The sequence below is a fragment of the Tetranychus urticae genome, chromosome 2, assembly GCF_039701765.1.
Source record: "Tetranychus urticae isolate SD_2017Ah chromosome 2, NJAU_TeUrti_SD_1.0, whole genome shotgun sequence".
Classification (NCBI taxonomy): Eukaryota; Metazoa; Arthropoda; class Arachnida; order Trombidiformes; family Tetranychidae; genus Tetranychus; species Tetranychus urticae.
The window spans coordinates 10,379,188-10,402,834 of record NC_142959.1 but is presented as its reverse complement, the minus strand read 5'-3'; the positions used below and the strand labels follow the sequence as shown (position 1 = coordinate 10,402,834).

Sequence of the window (23,647 nt, the reverse complement as noted above, 5' to 3'; positions counted from 1 at the left end):
ATCAATTGACTTTACTCGCCTAACCAGTGTCATCAATAAGCTAACCAGTATTTGGATGCGGTTTTATTTACTAATTTGACAATTATTTTAATTTGTTGTTTTCATCTCTAAGGGATAATCTATCTCCATCCTGATCACCACAACTATCATCATAATCAACCTGATCATCTCCATTAACATAAATATCCTGTTACATCGATTGATTGTCAACTCAACTTGATTAACCTTTTCTTTTGCTTCTTTTTTTTATTATTCTGTGTCTTATATACTTTTATCAATCCGGTTTATTGCCTTGTTTTGTATTATTATTATTATTCTGATCAAAGTTAGATGATTAGTATATAACCTTGATTAAGTTGCACACACACTCTTAATACAATATTTATTTAACAGCTAATCATTTCAATATTTGATTTGGTCTTGTCGTCAAGAGATTCAATAAGATTTACCATTTTAAAGCGTCTTCATCTAAAGTGTAAAAGCTTATCAAAACCCAAAAAGAATCAGAAAATATAATTTAAAGATTGATGAATAATTAACCTTATCGACAATAATCATGATGAACCATGATTAACCATGATTAACCACTAACAAAAATGGTTAGTAAACATGAATAAGGTTCAGCCAATTTGTCACTCATAATCATAAAGAAAATGTCTTTTCTAATTGAGTCATTGAGGTGTTATTATTAGTTAATTGTCAAGTTTATAAAAAGAAACCATGAACTATTGAATGAATGAAAAGTGATTTATCAAATCAGCAAAAGACAATCAATTGGTTAACACAATTGAGAGCACAATTAAGGTTTAAGCTTTTCGCATTAAATCAATGTGTTAATAAAAGTCACTTTTATATTGTGATTCAATTTTATTTGACATGACCTGGCAATTTTATACAATATTATCATCTTGATTGTTACAGTCATCATAAACATTGTGTTAACTCATTAATAACTAATATATATATAAATTTGCTGTCTTTATTGTTCAATGGTGAGACTTGATCAATGCTGATTATTGACTTTCAATCGTTCATTTAATATCAACCAAATAAAGTGTTTTTTGTGGAGTAAAACCTTTAACTTTCAATTGTCAAACATTATCATTACAATACATTATTAATAATGAATTGTAAATAGGATGAAGCTCAATCTATTTACAATTGTAATCGCCTTCAATTTTGATCAAAGAGGAAAATTGTTTAAAACTGATTTCCCATTGTAGCTGATTACTGTTGTTACCAGAAAGACCAAAGTCAATTGATCACGAAAATGTCCGATTGTCACAGCTGAGATGATTATGATTTGATGGTTATGTTAAATTAAAGGCACAATTAAAGGATGTGTTATGATTGTGAGGAAATGGTCATTAAACTGATCTAGTTGTGATTGATTACCAGGTCTAATTGGGTGTCTTTAAACCAATATTTGGTTAACTGCTTGTCATTTCTGGCTATCCTTAACCCTCTATATCATCCTCTGTTTGCCTAATCGTAGGAAGTAATTAATATTTCAACAAGTAATGACTTTAATGTAATCATTAGGTTAATCAACTTTACTTCTTGCTGATGTATTGTTGTAAATGGCAACAACGGTTACTTATTATAACAGAGGTTAACTCGCTTGGCGTCTTGTGTTTCCTTCAATATGGATACGAAAAGGGTTACATAAGGTTATCCTTGGATGCTGATTGAACCAGTGTAACCCATCCTTTAGCAGGTACATTATAATTTGTGTTGAGATGTGTGAACATCAGGCAACAAGTTTAACTGAGGGAACAGAGACAATTAAAGTGTATCTCTGTGTAGGACCGGGATACATATGTTTATTACAACAATATTGGTTCCACCAAAAATCAGCCATCGATGTAAAACCTTCCCAAATCAATTAGTTTATGATTATTGTTGCTTGATTGTCCTTGGTGTTTGGTTGTTAACGTCCATAAGCTTTATAAAAACACGCAGATCAGTGATATTATTAGCTTGAGGCTTCAGTCTCTTTACCATCCTAATGACAACTTCAAGTAAAACCATATGATGAATGGTGAAACATTACCGATTAATTAAACACTTGCAAGTAATTGAGAAATTCATTACAATATATTAAGTCGCATGATTAAACATAGATTAAATTATACCCAAAAATAACTAATGTTAGTTAGTAATACAAGATTGTTTAATTTAAGCAAAGATTAATATCATCACCTGAAATAAATGCTAATGTAACGGTTTCTGCGAAACCATGGGCTGTCTGGTAAAAATTATTACTAGATTGTCATCAATTAAAAAAATAATCATAACCACAGAGGATACGATTTTTGTTTCAACAAATAATGAAATGCTTAATCTCTGTTAAGGAAATGTTCAGAAAATCAAAAAGCTTATTTGATTAAGAATCATCATTTTTTTAATAAATTCACACTTTAAACCAATAATTATCCAAAACCAAATACCAAAGTTCAGCATTTCAAATAATAAATCAACATTTTTGCTGGTTTACTGGGATGAGCCAAGTCACTGGCACCATCTAACAGTTGAATATAAAACTATTTTGGTCCGCAATACCAATCATTAACACAATACTAACTGTTAAGCTGTATGCTGTACTGAATTTTTCACGATGATCATGATGAGAAGATGATCCTCACATAATGATAACTAGAAGAAGATAAATCTAAAAAAGGAGTATTTATAAAAACTTTGACTTTCGAGTTAAGAGTAGGGACTTTGAGGGTTTGTAGGGACATAAAAACTGAGTCCATTACTGCTATTAAAAAATTTCTCTGGTTGACAGTTTTCGAGAAAATAGAGTTAAAGTGAAACTTCGATTGAATTTTTTTTCGACTATGGAAGCAGATTTGCCAACGTAACTGATACATCTGCACTGAGGTAACTTTTAATGATCAAGCAGAAAATGTACTTACATTGTATTTTGAGAAACAAAATTTTCTGTTCGAAATAAAAAGGATAAGTTCGATTTTTAGTTAAACCGATTGATTTCTATGATCTTATGAGTTAGAGATCTGAAATCTATCAATTGTCCATGAAAATCGTTGGTACTCACCATGGATAAAATACTTTTTTCAATTTACCAACAGTTTTCTTGATTTTACCCATTGGCCTTAAAACGTTGAGACTCGATATTTCAGATTGGCATCACCTACAAACATTATTCTTCGACCAAACATTAGACTTTATTATGGACCATGATAGGGTCAAATTTTAAATATTAATAATTCAAGGAACTAAAAAAAGTTGTAACGTTGTATTACATAGGCTGTTAGATTTGATACTTGATTAACAAAGGTAACTCGTGATGTGTCGAAGAATATTCATCATTAGATGAATTACCTCAGATTTCTTTGGTTTTCAGTCATCTCATATTTGGTCGAAGAGTGATAATTGTAGATGATGCCGTTCTCGAAATATTGATGTTCAAAGTTTTGAAGCCAATGGCCAAAATCAAGAGAACTGTTGATAAACTGAAAAAAGTCTTCTATCCAAGATGTGTAATAACAATTTTTATGGACGAATTTTTATAAGTTTCAGATCTCCAACTCATACTGTCATAGAAATCAATCGGCTTAATTAAAACCGAACTTATCTATTTTACAGAAAAAGAAAAGTTTTATTTCTCAAAATAAGTGCATTTCCTGGTTGAGAATCAAAAGTTAGATCTTTAAAATTAGTTGTATGAAAATACCTGCTTCCATAGCTGAAGAAAAGGCGATCGAAGTTTCAACTTTGTCCTCGATTTCCTAGAAAACTGTCCATCGGATGAAGTATTTATTAGCGACAATATACTCAATTCTTATGTCCCTACAAACCCAGCAAGTCTCAACTCTTTACTCAAATGTGTCAGTCTTTGCCAATACTTTTTGCATTTCATTTGCAAGTTTAACCAGAAAATTGGTTTATTTACCAAGATATGGGTTAAGATGAGTTTGGTTTGTTGAGTAAGTTGTTGTTCGTACATTTACAACCCAAACATCATTACCCAAATGCGCTAATAGCAAGTTATTAAATTGAATTGAATTGTTAATTAGTGAAGGATTAGATTGGTGAAAGAATGATGATAATCGGTTCTACAATTCTCGAAATATTGATTCTCAAAGTTTTGATTCCAATGGCCAAAATCAAGAGAACTATTGATTGATTGAATAAAGTGCTCAATTGTCCATGTGCACCGACAATTTTTATGGACAAATAATAAATTTCAGCTCGCTAACTCTTTTCGTCACAGAAATCGGTCGGTTTAACTGAGAATCGAACTGATCTATTTTACAAGAAACAGAGACTTTTATTTCTCAAAACAAAATTGCATTTTCTCGTTGGCCATCAAAAGTTACATCAGTAAAATTAGTTCCATGAAAAAATCTGGCTCATAATTTGATAAAAGGCGATCGAAGTTACAATTTCGTCCCCGATTTCCTCGAAAACAGTGGCCCGGAGAAACTTTTTAATAGCACTAATGGACTCAGTTTTTTATGCCTCTAACAGAGTCCTAACTCTTAGCTCGAAATTTGTTACTCCCTTACCTTTGAAATCTACAGATATTATTCATTTGAAGCGAAATCCTACAAGAATTGAAAATGAAAATTAATCTTCACCTTGAATCTTTTATTCACACCTTTAAATAAATTCAAATGGTTAAATGGTATTCAAATAAACAGTGACTTATGAAATTCAAGTTGTTCACACATTCAATATCAAGTTTCAATTGAAATGCTTACCCTGATTGCATTACAATTGAATCATCAAATGGCGTTAACTTGTTAAATACGGGAATCTTCAACAAGATTATGTATTAAATGATTGTTGAATGATTGAAGGTGAAAAGCAAGTGAAACTTATTGAGTAAAAGTAACATTTCAATTCACAGGGATTAGATGTGATCAGTCAAATGGCAACTTTAACATGGACTCACTTTAAAACCTTGATTCAATCAATTACTAATAACTAATTTAATAAACCCAATCATCCTGTTTCCTCCTACAATTCAATATCAGTTTCAACATTTGATATCAACAGTTGACAATAAGATTGTGCCTTTGGTGGAAACTAAATTTCCATGTAAACCCACATTGAAACCAACATTAAATAAACTAAATATGACAAGCTGATCAAAAAACCCAAAAAATGGATGAACCCAAAGACAGGTAAAGATGAACACAGTCAAAGAATTGAAATAATTTTCTCTCATTCAGATTTTATTCAGTCTGGATAATCTTGCTTATCCATGGAATCGGAACTCTATTACCATGGAACATGTTCATCACAGCCAATGATGTGAGTTAATTTACCCTTTTAATCAACTGTTAATTGTGACCATTACTCAAAGTATTTTGTAGACTTCAAGTTCAATACAACGGACCCAAATGTACAGAGCGAAGCTAAAAATTATGCCAACAATTACTTGGCTTATGCTGGATTAGCCTCTAAACTGCCCAATTTAACCTTTCAACTGTTCAACTTTTTTTACACAACAAGGTTAGTCGAACACTAATTTATCAAGATTTGAATGATGATCAGCTAATGGGTTAATCTTTCAGATCTGGTTCCATCAATGTACGCATTTTGGTTTCACTGTTTGTTCAACTGTCCATGTTTGCATTGACAATTATATTAGCCTTTCTTGATAGCTCAACATGGTTAAATTTATTTTTCATATTAACCATGATTACGATTGTTGTAATCAACATGGCCAATGGAGTCTATCAAAGCTGCCTGTTTGGTTTAGCAGCCAACCTGCCCAGTTCATACACCAATGCAATTTTAACCGGAATGAATCTGAGTGGAACTTATTCAGCAATTATTTTAATTATATCAATCACAATATCTCCTGATCAACAAACTGCTGCCATATTTTACTTTTCAACTGCTCTGGTTTTCCTGATCATTTGCATAGCCACTTATTACACCTTGATTTCAACAGTAAGTATAAATGGATTTGAACAAAAAGCAATTTAATCCTCAAAATCGAATCAATCAGCAAAAGGCTGAAAAAACTTTACATTGATTAACTTTAATTGCTCCATTGTACCAGGTTGGGTGCGTTTATTTTGCCAATTGTAAATTTAACTCTTGTTTTGATCATTTAGATCAAATCAAATAGATCATTTTGATCAAATAGATGTAATAACAAATGAGCAATGAGAGTTACTGCGATTTGGTGCGGAGTTTCAGTCAATATGTAAAAAGAAAGTGTTTATCACGGTTTAAAATGACACAGTCACAAGATGTACACAAGAACTAAAGAGATCGTATTCAGCAATCGAAAAAGATTTATAATGAAAATTATTGTGATAGGTTTGATTTGGCAAGATGAACGCACCAACCTGGTGTTAATAAGAAGCTCATTGATGCAAATTCATTGAACATTCAAAGTCATTTGTCAAACCGCTGATTAACTAATATTTAATCGTATGTCAACTGTTTATCGTTGTTTTCATTTAAATTCAAATGAAAAAGCCATTGAAACCTAATGATAACACATCATCAACAAACAACGCTTTACTATTGTATTTACGTAAACTGATTCTGATTTAAATTCTGATTAGATCAGCATCTGTAATGGTTGATAAAGGGTGTTATTGATGCTCTTGGATCAATATTTGTGAATCAAATCACTTTTTCAGACCTTTTTCTTGCGTTTCCTAGAGCTTTTTCATTCCAGTTAAGAAAGCAACTGCAAAAACTTTGACTTCAAGTGGCTTAAGAGTAACAAGAGTCAAAGAGTTAGAGACATGGTGGGCTTGTAGTGACACAGAAACTGAATTCATCCACGAGATCAACTAAATTATCTGATTGATCAAAGTTTCAACCTTCAACACTATTCTATCAAAAAATGATTTTGAGACATTTCCAATTTCACAAATGAATTGAGTCTCTATGATCCTACAAGCCCACTATGTTTCCACTCTTAAGCCACTCGAAAGTCAAAGTTCTTGTGCTCGTTCCTTATTGAACAAACGAAATCTTCAAATGAAATCCTTGAATCATTTCTAATTCATTTCACTATTTCCCACAGACTTATTTCAATCACTTTCAAAATTTGGATTCATCAGCAAATGATTCCATCATAACATCGGACAACAATAACGAATCAACTGGCACAACCGAGTCCAATGCCCAAGCTATCCTTAAAATCTGGAAGATCATATTACTTCCATCAGTGAACATTTTCATGCTTTTCTTTGTCTCATTATCATTATTTCCTGGTGTTTTAACAGCCCTTAAACCAGTCAACAATTTGATGCCCGAAAAGTATTTCAGTCCAATCGTTTGTTTCCTCTTGTTTAACCTTTTCTCGGTCTTTGGCAATATAATTGCAAGACCAATTGATCAAATCACTTATCATCCAGTTCGATTGACAATTCCAATTGTTGGACGACTTCTCTTCATACCCTTCTTCATGCTTTGCAATAGCGACCCAGAAAAGAGGCAAATTGCCGTTTATTTTGACAATGATTATTATCCAATTGTTGGTACCATTGGATTAGCACTAACACAAGGTTATTACACTTCAAAGGCTCAAATTTATCTGCCAAAATGTGTCGATCCAAAGTATGCCTCTGTTGCTGGAATGGTTGCATCTTTCATGATCATGATTGGTATATTAGCTGGAATCACTTTTTCGCCCTTCATCAATTATTTAATCACAATTAGGTGGTAATCAATAAACCCAGTAAATGACCCATAAATGTTGACCTGCAATGGAAATGTCGATTTGTCACTAACTGACATTTTCACCCTACAATATTTACTCCAATGGTTAACCCAAAATTGGGTTGCAAGATGAGAAGGAAAGTGAACTGATCAAGGTTTGACCTACTCTCTGGGTTAGGGCAAAGATGCCATTGATAGTCTGTCTTTGGGTCAATGAACTGGGTTTCTTTAGGTTAGAAAGGTTCAATGATCTCTCCAGTTGACCTTTTTTGCCTCATTTTTGGAGGAAAGTGAATCTTTTTCACCTCCTTTGTTAGTCTACTTTCACTGGTGTTCCTCCCACTACTCTCTTCATCATCTTCATTCACAATTTACTAGGAACCATTTTTTACGTTTCTTTCTTTTCTTTCTTTCTTCCTCTTGCTTTTTCTTCTCATCAATGAAAGACTTGAACTTGTTGACCTAAATGAAGGTTAAGAGCCTTGAAGAAGGAAGTGTTTGGATGAAGCAAAAAGGTTAACCAAGGTCTTTGACTGTTAAGGGTTTACCGTTAACCTTGTGTGAATTCATTCACTCTGTGTGACCCTTTGTGACCTCATTTACCCGTTACAGTCATTGTAACCAAAGCGTTAACCTCAAAAGTAAAATGGGTTCAAGGGATTAACTCCATGACATGGTTTACTTTAGATTGACCTTTAATATCCGTATTATTCCTAGTAAATGTATTGACAGTTATTTTTGGTCCTGGTTAAATGGGCAAACAATTGCATAAAAAGGTTCAACCTGATCTGTAGTTAATGATTTAAATGTATATTTATTGTTAAATTTGATTGAAACAATCTAATAAATCCTTTCATTCAAAGATTTATTTTAATAAAAAGTAACTAAAAACTTCACAAAGACACTGAAAACACGAAACAATTTAGTTTTCTCTTCGTTTCCTTTACTTTTCTCAATTGTTACAGTAATATGAATATCTTTTATGTAATGATGAATCTATTTATTCATGTAAATTTCATTGTTTTCTGATTATCCACCATTCCTATGTATCATTGATAATAAAGTTGAATATAATTCTGTGTAACTTACCAGTATTTATTGTCCTTTTGGCTTATAAGTCCAAGAATCTCGCGCAAAACTTTATATTTATAAACCAACGAATCGGTCAGTTTGACAATCTTGTTAGCATTCAAGCTGAGAAGTTTGAGCAAAGCAATTGATCATTTGCGCTCCTTTTAAAGTCCAATCAAAAAGAAACACTTTCTCGTTGTTAGTTCGAAATCACTGTAATTGTTTTAATGAAAACGTTCGTGAATAAAATGCACTGATAACAATTTTCTGTTAGCCACTGTTGAACAGTCGGCGCTATTTTTATTTCATTTTCTATTAAAAAAACAAAAGTTAAAAGTCACATTAAATTGTTCGATTCTATCACATCTAAACTTTATGCCCTCAATGTATCAACAAATGAACATCTATACTTCAATCAATTTGCATCAAGTCATCATATTGTCGACTTATGATCCTAGATATATCAATAATTTATTGCCATAATTTATTTCTAATGATATTCCTGTTTGATCTGCAAAAACAGCGATATGATCTTCATTTCTTTGTCTAATAACGCACTTATAAGTATAACTCCAAGTTGATTCAGTACTTTGAGGAGTGTCATTATCTCGCTTTACCTAGTATTGAATAGAGTTAAATCAAGATCGCTGATCAATAAGTTTCTAATAAATTTGAAGTGAAAAATAAATTAGCTTGGAGATAAGTTGATTAATTGGGTGTTTTTAGCGAATATCATAAGTTGTTGTTTACTAATTAGGTTGATTCACCCAGAAATATATCAATAACAATAACTTTTTACATAATTTTTGTTATATCTGGAAGCAGAATCATGAGACGATAGCATTCGCGAGGAAAGTGCATTAAAGTATAGATGTTCATTTGATACACTTAGACCACAAGGTATAAAATGCGATGGGATTAGCGTGTTAGTTTATTAACATCTTCAATACTTATTGTATAACATCCAACTTCCAATTTTGTGCAAAAAAACCATGAAAATGATCGCAACTATCTTCGTTGTCTTTGCTTTTGCTTATTCAGCTCTTGGTGAATGTCCAACTCCTCCAGTCGCTCCTGACGATGCAGACGTTGCCAGGGTAAGTCAAGTCGATATTTATTGCAAGTGTTTAGCAAACAAGTCCACTTAACTCCCATATTTTGTGTTTTGTGCATTTAGATTGTCGGTCGTTGGTATGAAATCGCTCGACCAACTACTGCCTCTGAAAATGGTCTAACCTGCGTTACATGCAATGTTACTCCTCGCGATGATGGAGACTTCAACATTACCAATTTGGGAACCAAACCTGAGTAAGTGTGCTTAACTAATCGTTTAAAATTGTTCCTTAATTTGCGTTGTCTGTTTATTATTGTTGCATTAGTGGTTCAATGGCTAGTGAATATGCTATAGCCAAACGCACCAGCAGTCAAAGTTTGCTTCACATCAACCCGATCGCAATCAGTAAGTATCTTCATTCATTACGTGATATCATTTGTTTCTTTGACTAGTTGAACAATCTAACAGTATGTTGTGTGTGGGAATAGGTTTACGACCTTTTCGAAGAGAATCTCATTTACATCGGTTCTTTTTCATTGAACTTTGTGCGGATCATCTGCAAATTATAGCAGAGAAAAAGATTCGATTTGCTCCATTTTAGCATATTTAGCTATTAAAGTTTATAATCATATAATGGTTGCGATACAATCGAACAATACATTAATAAAACTTTCCTTTTGTAGAGATTCCATTCGCAATTCCATTCAATATAGCCGCTACTGATTACGATAACTATCTGGTTGCCTACACTTGTCTTCGTGACGTTAGTAAGTATCTTTTAAGCGTGTTTACTAAATGATGTCCAAAATGATGTCGGTAACAATTCAACTATTGTAATTGTCACAGAACGCGGTTGGATTTTATCCAGAAGCAACAGCATGTCGGAAGCACAGCTCACTGAATTGACCAATTTGTTAGCAACTAAATATGGAGTTTCACTCGATGAAACTGAATTCACAAGTCACAAGGACTGTAAATATTGGCCAGCCTGATGAGCGATTATATTGAAACTGCAAGTAAACTTGAAATTCATTGTAATGGTAGACTAATGCAATCTAAATAAATGAACGATAAATAATGCAAATCAAGTGTTTATTAAATACTTCATAGAAATCAATTCTCTAGTCAAAATATTCATCATTAAATGCCATAATTTTCCTAATCATAGTAAAATAGAGTTACATTTATCCAGCAATTTGACAAACCAACAAACTTTGGTGCATATTAATAAGTTAAGTGCGCTTTGATTCGACTATTTAGCCTTCATAAAACCAGAATTGATGAGGACTACTGTTTTCAAATCATTAATAACCAAGAAACAATCAAGAAATCAACTGGTATCAATTGATTCTGAATAATGGTGAGAGTTTCAGCTTATGAATGCATCTAATCATGCAAAGTTGATTGTTATTCTGCTTATGCAATTCATTAGATTGTTAATAATGATCAAAGTCAACAGTTAAATCATTCATTTCAGTATTTCAAAGTTCGTTTTTGTAACAATTGAAAGTATCATCGATTTGATTAAACTATTGCTTCCAAAAGTTGTATAAAATATTTGCAGTCCCATACTTTGATGATAAAGCAACAAGAAGATAGACATCTTAAAGGACCAAAGTCATACTGTGCGATCTCTCTTTTACGGTAAATGGTTTACTCAAAATTGATTGTTTGTACGAGAGTTTTTGCATCACTTTTCTAAAGTTTAAGACTTCGAGCTGAATCTTGGGCAATCAACTGAATTTTGACTGTGGCCATTACATTCAACTGTGAAGTCATTCGTCAACTGATGTGTGTTTAGATGACAACTTCGCTCTCATCAGGTAAATCTTCAGAATAAGTAAAACACTGCTTCTAGATTAGAGATCTGGGGAATGCAGATGCTTATGATAAATGTGAAATGCAGTCCAGTCGATCAACTATTATTGTGGAACTGGCCAGTATTTACAATCCTTTTCAATGTCACTTCAATTTCATCGGGTCTAACTCCATATTTATCAACAACCGAATAGATTTGTTGAGCTGCAAGTCTGTAACTTGTAACGAACGAGTCTTTTGATGTATGCGATATTGAATAGACTGATTATCATTATTATAAAATAAATTATACTCATTAAAATATGATTACTGTGCAACATTAGCAGTTTATTAGTACTGTTTCAATTTGTAACGATGATTTAACGATGTAACGATTTGCATTTGCCTATTGTTAGAATCATGATATTTATCATTCATTCGTTTAAATTAGGTTCTTGAGTCGATCATTCATTACAACGTTACAATTATTTGACTCTCTTCGCTATTTATTGTGGTACTGGCCAGTATTTACAGTCCTTTTGGGTTGTGAATTCAGTCTCATCGCGTGAAATTCCATATTTAGTGAACAACAAATCGGTCAGTTCGGTAAGCTTGTCAGCACTGATGGTGTTATTCCTGGACAAAATCCAACCGTGTTCTGTGATGAAAAAGAGTTAAATTGTTGTTATAATACAAATCAATTGCTATGAAAACACATTCAGGAAATCGACCCGAGTGATACTCACTAACGGTGTAGATGGGAGGAATACCGAGACAAGTGTAGGCAACCAAATAGTTATCGTAATCAGTATACGCTATGTTGAAACCGATTGGGAATGGAAGCTCTAAGAAACAGAGAACATGATTAATATATTGTTCGATTGCTTAAATAATTGATTGTCGAATAATTAAGTCACATGTAATGAACGAAGAGCTGTAAAGTTACTTACTGACTGTCAATGAGTAGATGTTGAGTAAAACTTGACTACTGGTACGTTTGGCTAAACCATATTCACCAGCCTTTGAACCACTAAACGGACAATCAAATGAATAACAAAATCAAAAGTTATATAATGATCAGACAATGCAATTTCAAACAATTATTTAAGTTCACTTACTCAGGTTTAGTTCCCAGGTTGGTAATGTTGAAGTTTCCGTCTTTTCGAGGAGTGACATCGCATGTAACACATGTTAAACCGTTTTCAGAGGCTTTGGTTGGTCGAGCAATTTCATACCATCGACCAGCAATCTATTGAGTAAATTAAACATCAAATCAATGAATCAACTCGAACCACTGGCGCAACACAAGAAATATGAACCTACCTTGGCAATATCTGCACCAGCAGGGGCAGTTGGAGGAGTTGGACATTTACTGAACAAACCACCAAAAGCTGGTGAAGCGAAAGCAAAGACAAAGAAGAGAGTTGCGATCATTTTCATGGTTTTGCAGAAATTCGAAGCCGAGTGTTTTTCAATGAAACTAGCTTGCTAACTGGCTACTACTACTGTGTGTTAATATCATTTTATACTCTGTTTTGTCGGTTTATCAACGAATGAACATCTATACTTTAATCGAAGTTCATCAATGACATTATTGTTAATTATTGAAGGACGATATATCAATAGATCTAAACAATTTAACCTCCAATTTTTCCATCATTAGAGTTACGATTAAAATTATTGCTGGGTGAATCAACATAATCAGTTAATTATGTTGATTGTCTTGATTATCTTCCCTCCCTTGTCCAAAAACACCCAAATAACCAAAAATTTACTAACATTTCTTTACCAAACAAATTATATAATCAAATAAAGTTTAATCGAATTAGTAAAATCATTTAAACTGATCTTTTATTTATTATATTTTCAAAAATTGTTTAAAATTACTCATCCTGATCTAATTAACCTTTCATATTAATAATTGAATTATTCAACATTCTGTGATATAACGCCCTCCTCAACTAATAGATAACTCAACTGAATTCTGGTTAAGTAACAATAAGATTACTTTTACTGGTTGCTAATACTTTGGAGTTATGACTTTGGCTTGGTCACTAGTCTTAACTTTAGCAATAACGAAGGTCTATGGGATTTATCAGCGCTTGATGAGAAAGTCTCATCTTTGACCATAATTCCGGTCATTTACTAAGATCAAGAGACAGAGTTTCTTACATATATCGACTTGTAATGTCATAAAGACATAAATTATTGAAAAAACTAAAGACTAGTCTTAAATAATTTACAGCAGTTGACAAAATTATGCAGCCATTCGATTTTTGTTGATAACATTTTCGATGGGATTATTTTCGCGGTTTAATCAACAGATTTGGAAACAACAAAAAAACTAAATCTAATTGAATATTTTTATTATATTTCATATTGCATTTAAGATAATAATAATACTTTAAAACATAATGCATAATTTATTCAAGGGAATTGAAGTTTATAAAAACTGCTTGAGTAAGAAAGATTCAGTATAATGACTTTAGGTGACAGGGTTTGAGATCATTCCGTTGTTAAATGTAGCTTTTTGAACATTTACATTTGATTTGAAAGATTTGTTCATTATCATTATAATTATCGTTATGGTTAGTCAGAAGTTTCACTGATAAATCCTATTTCGCGTTTACAGGATAACCGAAACTTTTTCGACTCTTTGTCCTTCTCGAAATGCTTTTTCCTGACTAATTCCATTTGACGACGAAAACAGATTGGCTTTAAATTTTTGGCAATCATATGCAACACAAAAGCTCGACCAGGAGACACTTTAACCATGTATTTGAAAAAGGCAACCTCATCCGTTGTCGCATTGTCTTTATCGGCACAAGGGGCGACCTTTTTCAATGCTCTTAAACGATACATGACACTGAAGTGTGAACAGAGTCGGCAAAATAAATGATAGATAGTTATCACCGTCAAAATGAGAAACCAAAACCAGAGAATCACAAATATCTTTTCATTGACAATGTTCATTGGCATAAAGCACAAAGTGTCATACGTTTCCAGTGAGCCTGAAGCACCAAACTTGTGAAAACTGCATTTGGTTAGACGAGGAAAGATTCGTATCAAAGGGTCAAAAGCAATATCATCCGAGTTGTGGGTATAATTGAGCCATTCAAATCCCAACATGAAAAATTTACCACCAAGGAACAGATGAATAAACCAGATTTCACAAACCAAATGAACCAAACAGAGTACTTCAGCACCAATGATTCCATTGTAATATTGGTCGGCAATTAAAATGGTATCGACTGCATCATTAATAATGTCATCATAATTGGTCGAACTTTGATCCAACTGATCCGACTGACTTGAAGGGCCTGGTGAAGAGGAACACTGAGGCTGGCTTTCCACTTTCCACCCGGCCGGTGGAGGTGAGTTTCTCATTTTTAAGTGTTTTATTAGTTCGGTCAAGCGTCCTCGTTCCCGATACTTCCACATCACTTTTGGTGCATAAAACAAAAGACACTGAAAAAGTGATATCAATAAATGATCATCAATAAGAAATGAAGTTTGCTCAGTGATTCTTACCTGAATTGCTAGAATATAATAAACCCATTGATAGTATTTATGAGGCATCTTGAGGTCGCCTTGGTGTGGTTTATATGCTTTGATTCCTGGATAAGCTACATCATGACCAGGAACTTCATAGAGTCTCTTCAAGTCACTTGTTGAATAGCGGGTAACAATTGTAAAGGCACCTTCCATCCAACAATAGTTGGTCATCTGTTTGGATGATATACTTTGAGCTGCTGAAGGTATATCAAGGCATTCAATTGGTTCACCAAAATATTGTTTCATCATGAGGAAACACATGAAAAAGGTCAACATCAAGACTGTTATTTTTGAATGAAAGGTAAACAAGAAGCTATCAATTGTGATATAATCATTCCATTTTTTATTAACTAAACCTAATATGGATTTATTAATAATTGAATGACTCTCAAAGCTGCTAAGAATTGCTTTCACTTTATCAGGAATTCGGTTTAAGGCCATTTTCCAAGAAAACTAACACAATTTAAGGTCACAATCTATTATAACTGTTCAACTTGAATCGGGCATGTTTCCAGTGTCTATAAGTATGTGCATTGCTGGTTAACAAGGCAAGTTAACGACTGTTAACAGATCCTTTGTTTAAGTCATCACAACGATTTACTTCAACTTGTTGAGATTGTAATGAATGATAAACATATTGAATAATCAAGTTTATCATTGTCTAATAAGTCGTTGGAGGACTTTTAATTAAACAAAACTGAACAAGGAAAGTTGGCCATTTTCAATTGTAATGGTTATCATACTTGATTTTAAGGCAATATTAAAATATCGAGCCATTTGATTCAAATCAATGATATTTACTAAGCTATCAAAAGCGATACAAATGCTAGTCAGGTAATAATTAGCTATCATTGTTATTGATCATGATAACTGTATTTTTCCCTTTCGTTTCAATGTAACAATGGTGAAACTGGGTTAGTAGTTACAAAGATTGTTCAGTAATCAACTTCAGGAAATCACAATTTTGTTCATTTGTGATTTCAATTGTTTCGAGTTTTCAATAGATTTGACATTTCTGGTTGATGTTGTTAATAAAAACTGATTTATTGTTTGGTCATAAATGTTACAATGCTCAGTATGAGTTGCAATGCTTTAAACATGGACATTTTTAAATAAACAGTTTTATAAATATTAAATAAATTAAGGGAAACCTAATACAATTAGGCAAAAAATGATTAGCAATTTGTGTTAATCAGGGGAAAGGTGTGTAAGTACAATCAGTTTGGTTTGTGACTTCAAGGGATGACTCGTAGATGCCATATTTAGAGGTCAACAAATCAGTAAGTCGTTTAGTTGTGGCTTCATCCAAAGTATTTTTTCGTGAGAAAACCCATGCAGTTTCTGTATGAATAACAATTAACATTAGATGAAAATTGAAATGAAATGATTGCAATTAACTTACCATAAGTGAAAAGTGGTGGGACTCCAATACAAGTGTAAGCAGCAGCATACGTATCATAATCAGTGTCAACAATGTAAAATGCTATTGGTAGAGGGATTGCTGTTGACAAAAAAGTACCAAACATTAGATGGAAATGTAAAGAAATGAATGTTGAATGACTTACTGCTTGAAACCATCTTTAGTTCATCAGCAGGTCCACCTTTGACTCGATTAGCAGTTCCATGTTCAATTGCTGCTTCACCACTAAAGGATAGGAAATGGTAAATTAATTGATGAATTTGACTGAAGATCCTTTGTGTACTTACTTCTTTCGGATGGCACTGTTGGTTGTATTGAAATCGCCATCAGAACGGAGGATGAAATCAGCAGTTACACATCTTAAGCCATTTTCAGTGAAACCACTTGTTCGGACAACTTCGTACCATCGACCACCAAACTGTTGAACAATTAGTTGAGTTAAATTGTGATTAGTGATGTTGTTGACAAGTGTTGATCAGTTGGATTATAACAAGCAGTTGGTCTGTTTACTTACCTTGGTAATATCAAAACCTTCAGGGACGGGTGGTGGTGTTGGACAAGAACCGCTGTAAGCTGAACCAGCGAGAGCAGCAAAAAGGATTAGAGTTGAAATCATTTTGAATAGTTTAGTTTAACCGTTTGGTTGTTTACTTAACTGTTGATTGTTGAAAATTGGTTGATGATTCTCGTGTTTTTATAGCACCTCTGTCTTGATTATTCAATATTTTATCAAATTTGTAAATGACAATTTGTCATTTATTATCAATTGAAGGGCAAAATGGAAAGTAATAACAATTGATTTACTTATTCATCAATTAGCTTCTGTTGCAAAATGCTTCTGGGAACAATTGAATTGGGGAAAATTTATCTCATTTTACTCATAACTTCCCTATGAAAGCTGTGAATTTTGTAAAATTGTTTTAAATTGTGATAATCAGTGATTAAAATATGGGGCATGGGATCAAGGTTTAATTGTGTATATAAATATTGCCTTTATATAAAACCCTTTCAAGATTTCATGATAATTTACCCTTTCTTAATATCTTCAATCAAATCGATAATTATACAATATTTAATGAAAACAATTATTGCTTTTTATGGTGTAAACTGTTATTCATTAGTGATAAATCATCAATTTTCAAAAAATAATACAAAGAGTCGCTTATTTTGCCAATAATTTCACATTCTAATGATGGATGCACAATGAAAGTTATCAAAATATTTTGTTTTGATCAACTTAATGAAACTTCAGTATTTCAATGAATTCTATTGCGTATCAAAATTAACCCATAACTTGATAACATGTCGTTTTTCGACTGATTAAGTCTTCATTAATGGAAGCGTTATTAATGTCCTTCTCCATGTTTTAATTTGTAACGATAGCGAGATCGATTGAGATCATTAAAAGTCAAGGGCAAGTTATAGCAGGTTAAGGGTTACCTTACTTTAACACAACAGCATAACGAGTTATATTTTCATCTGATTGGAAGTTAATCAGCAATGGAAAATTCATTAGATATTGATTGACAAACCATCACGAAATTTTCTTGAGTTTCACGTGAAATATCAGGAAATAATAGAGTCTAACAGATGTAAAGGTAGACAAAAATGATATGAATGTTTTGGAAAATGGAATCAGACGTCAGCCCAGTCAATCAAATCTCGTACTAACACATAAAATCTTCTACGACTGAAAAGTTTGCAAAGATGAACCAGAAAGTAGGAAAATGTATCGCTGCAAAAAAAACTCCGAAAGACAGAAAAACTGAAATTTTTAAGCTTCTAGGAGTCATAAATTAATATCACTTTTCAGTAACTTTCTGATTTTGACTGGAAACAACTTTTATAGCAAAAACAACGAAATGACCAAAACTTATTTTCATAAGACAAAAACTTGTAAGCACCAGAATGGTAGTGAGTGCATTGTGTCCAGAGATCGAATGCTAGGCTCACAGTTGAATGAAATATTTGCAGAAGAGCGAAAGAACATTTTTATGCACGGAATTTTAGTCTAAAATGAAGGGAGGATGAATTCTCAGATGTAATATAACTAAGTTAAACAAAAAATTTTACTAAAATATAATATCTTGATGAAACGTTTTGTAGAAACATGGTTAAAACTGTGTTGAGTAAAAAGACGATCACAAAAGGACAAAAATGCTCTGATTAATTTCTTAGTATTTCAAACCACTTGGATGAATATGGAAAGTAAGAAAAGAAGAGAGAATTGTTAGATTTTATTATTGTTTAAATTGTTATAATATGGGTATATGGAATTTACTAATTGTCTCTTGTCTATTAATAAGTTTGATTGAAAAGCCTTTTGTCTTGAACCTTTGCTTCACTACAAAGGGAAATATCGAAATATACATTTCAGCTTTAATTTTACAATTTTTCTTCTTAAAGTTCTGATCATTTCTTTTAAATTCATTGAATCGAGCACTTTATCGATCGAATCTGATTTATTGAAAAATGTTATTAAAATTTTGATTCTTTATTTTCAACAGATAAAATAGTTAACTTATAGTTCGTTAATATTCAAACTTGTTAAGAATAAAATCAAATGCTTTTCCGTATGACAATCAACAATTAGACTGCTTCAGGTTAATTAGTTACAACTGAAATTTTGCTCAAATTGCATATTGTTTAAGTAAAGCACTCTCTATCGTTTGAATAGAGAATTAATTTGCTCAAGATTTAATTGTTGTTGTGAGAGTGATTTTCATCTCTGATTCGAAGCTCAGGCCTCTAATCAAGCTGAATCTGGACAATCAACTGAATTTTGACTGTGGCCATTACCTATGATCTTTAACAGAATGTCGACTGTAATGCTGGTTTAAAATCATTTGACAACTGATGTGAGCTTAGATGACGACTTCGCTTGCATCAGCATCGGTAAATCTTCAGAATAAGTTACACATCGTTTCTGAATAAGAGATACAGGTATATCTTCGGAACCGAATGATTGTCAAAAATCAATTTATGCTTGTGATAATTATTTAATTATTTATTGAAATTGTGTTGTTTGGGAATCATCGTGAAACACAGTCAAGTTGATCAACAATTTCGATACAATTATTGTGGAACTGGCCAGTATTTGCAATCCTTTTGGGGAGTCACTTCAATTTCAGCGGGTTCAACTCCATATTGGTTGATAACCAAATCGGTCAATCTCTTAAGCTTGTCAGCGTCCATGGTGTTCTTTCTGGATAAGATCCAAGCATGTTCTGAAAATACAATAATAAATGAATTAAATATCGGTAACCAGTAAATGACGTTCCACTAAATACTTACTGCTGGTGAAGAAAGGAGGAACACCAATACAAGTGTAGGCAACGAAGTAGTCATCGTAATCAGCCTCGGCTATGTTGAAACCAATTGGGAATGGAAGCTCTGCAAAAAGTAAATTTGATTAGTAAACAGATCAATTATTGAAATAATTAATATATTGACACAGCAAATACAGCGCTAAAACGTTACTTACTAACTGCAAATGAGTAAACATTAAGTAAACTTTGAGAATCGGTACGTTTGGCTTCTCCATATTCACCGGCCTTTGAACCACTATGAGATTAACGAGAATAAGAATCAGCGACACAATTTATATTAATAAACAATTACAGTAAATCAATTAATTTAACTTACTCAGGCTTTAAACCAAGATTGGTAATGTTGTAGTCACCATCAGGTCGAAGAGTGAAGTCAGATGTAACACATGTTAAACCATTTTCAGAGGCTTTGGTTGGTCGAGCAATCTCATACCATCTACCGGCAATCTAAATAAATTAAACACCAAATTAGTGAATCAAGTATAACTTAATTAATAAACAGATTAGATAAATAATAAATTACCTTGGTGATGTCTGTACCTTCAGGAGCAGCTGGAGGAGTTGGGCACCAACCAAACCAACCACCGAAAGCTGGTGAGGCAAAAGCAAAGACAAAGAAGAGAGTTGCGATCATTTTCATGATTTTTTTTGCACAAAATTGAAGTTGAATGTTTTTTAATTAAACTTGATGATTAACTGATGTTAATTTGCTTAATATCATCACATTTTATACTTTATTTTCGCAGTTTATCAACAAATAAACATCTGTGCCTAAACGTTATCACAATTATTCAATTGTTAACCGTTCAATAGGCCTTCCATGAGAAACAATTGATTTGCTTTGGTTTGAGTATCAAAATAGTTATGAAATGTTATCAGTTAAATGAACAAATAAACTTATCATAAATATTATTACCTAAATAAATTAGCATAATCAATGAATAATCCCTGTTTGCAGTTATCAGATCATTTATGTGATTTTTATTTTTCAATCCTGTAACATGCAATTGATGAGATAATTCAGTAAAATTCAGGTCTAAACCTTTAAAGAGAAAAATTTGTGTAGATCGGAAAATGGCCAATTCAATGTTTTCATGAATAAGGAGATTTCATGAAGCACCTTTTTAGCGATTCTTGGTCAATTAAAGTTATTTCAAAAAACATTTGTATAAAAATTGATGCTAATTAATCGTTTCGTTATCAATGATTAATTTTCAGATAACAAATCAAAGTCTGAAGGTTTGGAGATTAACAGATTTATTGTTGAGGGTTAGTACAATCGGTTCAAGTGTTGCACCTACAAGTACTTTTGTCAAAAAATATCAATCAATATTTATTTCGATCAATTTAATTAACAAGAGTGAATTCACCAGTAATTGGTACAAGAAGACTCGCTAATTACTTGATTACAATTACAATTACACTCAGAAAGAATGCAAATTCAAAATGCAAGCATGAAATATAAATATTTGATAATAAAATGAAGGGAAACATTGGAAAAGAAGTAAAAACTTTGACTGTAGAGTTAAGAGTTTAGACTTCGTGGGTTCGTAGGGCATAAAAGTTTAGGTTATTTGTGCAATTAAACAGTTTATCTGATCGATAAAATCGAATTCAAAGTTAAAATTTCGATCGCTTTTAAACAGTTATGGAACCAGATTTTTTCTCAAATTGATTTTTCTAAGACAACTTTAATGGTCAATCAGTAAAGCAATATTCTGTTTCTGCTCGAGATCACTAAGACTGTTGATAAAACTATAAGGTCATGCGATATTTTGCATCGGCTTTTATTTTGTGAAAAACGTGAAAAAAATAAAGATAATTTTGTTGACATAGAAAATATTTTATTGACATTATTTTGCAGATTATATAAAATATATGAATGAAATGACCATACTGATCAGTCGGCTCTTGATTGTTTTGCCATTAACTCGAAGTCCATCTTTCCCATCAAAATTACGTCTGTTTTCTCTGATCCGTTAGATCACTAGCGATCGAGTGGCGAGCCAAAGTTTCCTCAGGATAGATGAGCTCAATATGCTCATTGGAACCAAGGAAGAAGTCACTTCTCCAAAAATGTTGACTTCACAGAATATTCGTAGCGAATCTTTTTCTCCGAGCAGGTTTTTAGCAGGATCTACAAGTGCCTGTCTAGGAGCCAGATGACTATGGCGATGGCCTTCATCTCCAGCTGCAAATATCTTCGTTCTTTGCGAGAAGAACATATATTTGCGCTTATCTTCGGCATCTAGCAAAGATATTTCAAAATTAGCCTGTTGTTTTGGCTCATCTTCACATGACCTGTAAAATAAATAAAAGAATTTATTTTTTGACACGTTAATAGAGAAAATGAAAAAAAGAAATCAAAAATACTTACCATAAAAATAAATTAATACCAATATACTGGCCATAATTATTCAAATTTTTGTTAATAAATTTCAACACCCACTTGTCGTTAGAATTGAGTGAAAAAATAAGATGACAATAATTTTATATCACTAGGAATATAACTGGCAGTTATAGTGGTATAACTAGTAGTTTGGCTAGTTAGAGTTTGCACAAATTCTGCACAGTGCTGTCAGATCTGTACAAAAAGGTTTCAAGTTAGGTTTCAAGAGTTCTGCACATTTTTTAACATAAAAACAGGCGAAATGAAGAATTAAGAATTATTTATTTATTTATGTCAATTTGGTTCGATCAATATTATAATAATAAAAGTCAAAAAGTATAATTAAGTATCCAATAAATGATAAAGAATGGATAATAAAACAGCGGAATAGGAATAATATTAGAAATAAGATCTGGTATTTAAATCAATTAAATCACCAAAGTGTCTCTTTTTCTTCTTCTGTTTTTCGGAGGATGAAACAATTTGGTTTTAAGTGAATTTCAAATGATTGTAATGACCTGAAACCAGTCTTACACCCTACACAGTGAAATATGAAATTTTCTGTCAAAATATAGCAAAAGAGAGCTTAATGGTCAGTGTTTGTGTATTTGCCTTTGCACCGGCAGCCTGTATATGCACAAGCATCAAACTCGCTGGTGATGGTTGCGTCCTTGAGTGATGTAAGTCGATGTAACGAATCAGCTTTCTTTGCGGCCACTTCCAAGATTTGAATCATTGTGGATTTTGCTGTGTCGGTGTTGATCGATGTATCCGTGGTTTGGTAAAAGATTTTATAATAATTATCGATGCTGAAATGAAAAAAATGTTACATTAGTTAAAATCTATGAATGAGAAAGTCTGTAAACAAGAAGCAAGGTTACTTACGATTGAATCGAGTAGTTTTTTCAACATTTATAAAAATGTCAATTTTTTGTAAAGCTCAATAAAGATCAAATCAGGGTTCTTTTTAATTTCCTCCATAGCGGTTTCTGGGGTGTAATCGTTAAGTTTGCCATCCTTTTTAATATTTTCAATCAATATTGTCAGCCAATCAACAAATCGTTTTCCAAATAAATCATCCTGACATGCTCAGACTTTGACTCTAGCGATAGCAGCAGATCTTTTCGTCATAGGTTTATAATTATGACAAGCTTGAGGATGCTCTTTGCCAACTCTTTTCACGTAAATACAAGTGGATCTGTGGTGTCAGACACTCGTCTTACCCGGAAAAGCTTTACCACACAAGGTACAATAATGAAGAACTCCCATCAGCTCAAATATGTGGCGAATGGCTGTATGCGTTGAAAGGGAAGTTTTCTTGCATTTTTGCACAATGGCGATGCTCAGAACGAATTTGACACATTGTT

The 23,647-nt window shown here is 32.6% G+C and overlaps 6 protein-coding genes across 6 annotated transcripts; 2 read left to right on the top strand and 4 right to left on the bottom strand.

Moving 5' to 3' along the window:
* The first annotated feature begins 4,747 nt into the window (after positions 1–4,747).
* LOC107359537 (equilibrative nucleoside transporter 3-like) lies at positions 4,748–8,576 on the top strand. The gene is made up of 5 exons (XM_015926019.3): positions 4,748–5,156; positions 5,205–5,286; positions 5,339–5,487; positions 5,550–5,931; positions 7,028–8,576. Exons 1-5 carry the CDS (start codon positions 5,137–5,139, stop codon positions 7,670–7,672), a joined length of 1,278 nt encoding a protein of 425 aa, XP_015781505.2. The 5' UTR covers positions 4,748–5,136; the 3' UTR covers positions 7,673–8,576.
* Positions 8,577–9,679: 1,103 nt separating this feature from the next.
* On the top strand, positions 9,680–10,874 carry LOC107359541 (apolipoprotein D). Its single transcript, XM_015926024.3, has 5 exons — positions 9,680–9,833; positions 9,914–10,044; positions 10,116–10,195; positions 10,474–10,557; positions 10,637–10,874. The coding sequence occupies exons 1-5, from the start codon at positions 9,729–9,731 to the stop codon at positions 10,780–10,782; spliced, it is 546 nt and encodes a 181-aa protein (XP_015781510.1). The 5' UTR covers positions 9,680–9,728; the 3' UTR covers positions 10,783–10,874.
* A 1,040-nt stretch (positions 10,875–11,914) lies between these two features.
* On the bottom strand, positions 11,915–13,070 carry LOC107359539 (apolipoprotein D). Its single transcript, XM_015926022.3, has 5 exons — positions 12,911–13,070; positions 12,706–12,836; positions 12,538–12,617; positions 12,334–12,432; positions 11,915–12,245 (listed from the first exon to the last, which is right to left on the bottom strand). Exons 1-5 carry the CDS (start codon positions 13,025–13,027, stop codon positions 12,094–12,096), a joined length of 579 nt encoding a protein of 192 aa, XP_015781508.2. The 5' UTR covers positions 13,028–13,070; the 3' UTR covers positions 11,915–12,093.
* Positions 13,071–13,932: 862 nt separating this feature from the next.
* On the bottom strand, positions 13,933–15,920 carry LOC107359536 (innexin inx2-like). The gene is made up of 2 exons (XM_015926018.3): positions 15,119–15,920; positions 13,933–15,055 (listed from the first exon to the last, which is right to left on the bottom strand). The coding sequence occupies exons 1-2, from the start codon at positions 15,581–15,583 to the stop codon at positions 14,177–14,179; spliced, it is 1,344 nt and encodes a 447-aa protein (XP_015781504.2). The 5' UTR covers positions 15,584–15,920; the 3' UTR covers positions 13,933–14,176.
* A 258-nt stretch (positions 15,921–16,178) lies between these two features.
* LOC107359540 (apolipoprotein D) lies at positions 16,179–17,219 on the bottom strand. Its single transcript, XM_015926023.3, has 5 exons — positions 17,077–17,219; positions 16,850–16,980; positions 16,708–16,787; positions 16,545–16,643; positions 16,179–16,483 (listed from the first exon to the last, which is right to left on the bottom strand). The coding sequence occupies exons 1-5, from the start codon at positions 17,176–17,178 to the stop codon at positions 16,335–16,337; spliced, it is 561 nt and encodes a 186-aa protein (XP_015781509.2). The 5' UTR covers positions 17,179–17,219; the 3' UTR covers positions 16,179–16,334.
* Positions 17,220–19,541: 2,322 nt separating this feature from the next.
* On the bottom strand, positions 19,542–20,582 carry LOC107372281 (apolipoprotein D). The gene is made up of 5 exons (XM_015925482.2): positions 20,415–20,582; positions 20,208–20,338; positions 20,047–20,126; positions 19,857–19,955; positions 19,542–19,789 (listed from the first exon to the last, which is right to left on the bottom strand). Exons 1-5 carry the CDS (start codon positions 20,529–20,531, stop codon positions 19,638–19,640), a joined length of 579 nt encoding a protein of 192 aa, XP_015780968.1. The 5' UTR covers positions 20,532–20,582; the 3' UTR covers positions 19,542–19,637.
* Positions 20,583–23,647: the final 3,065 nt, after the last annotated feature.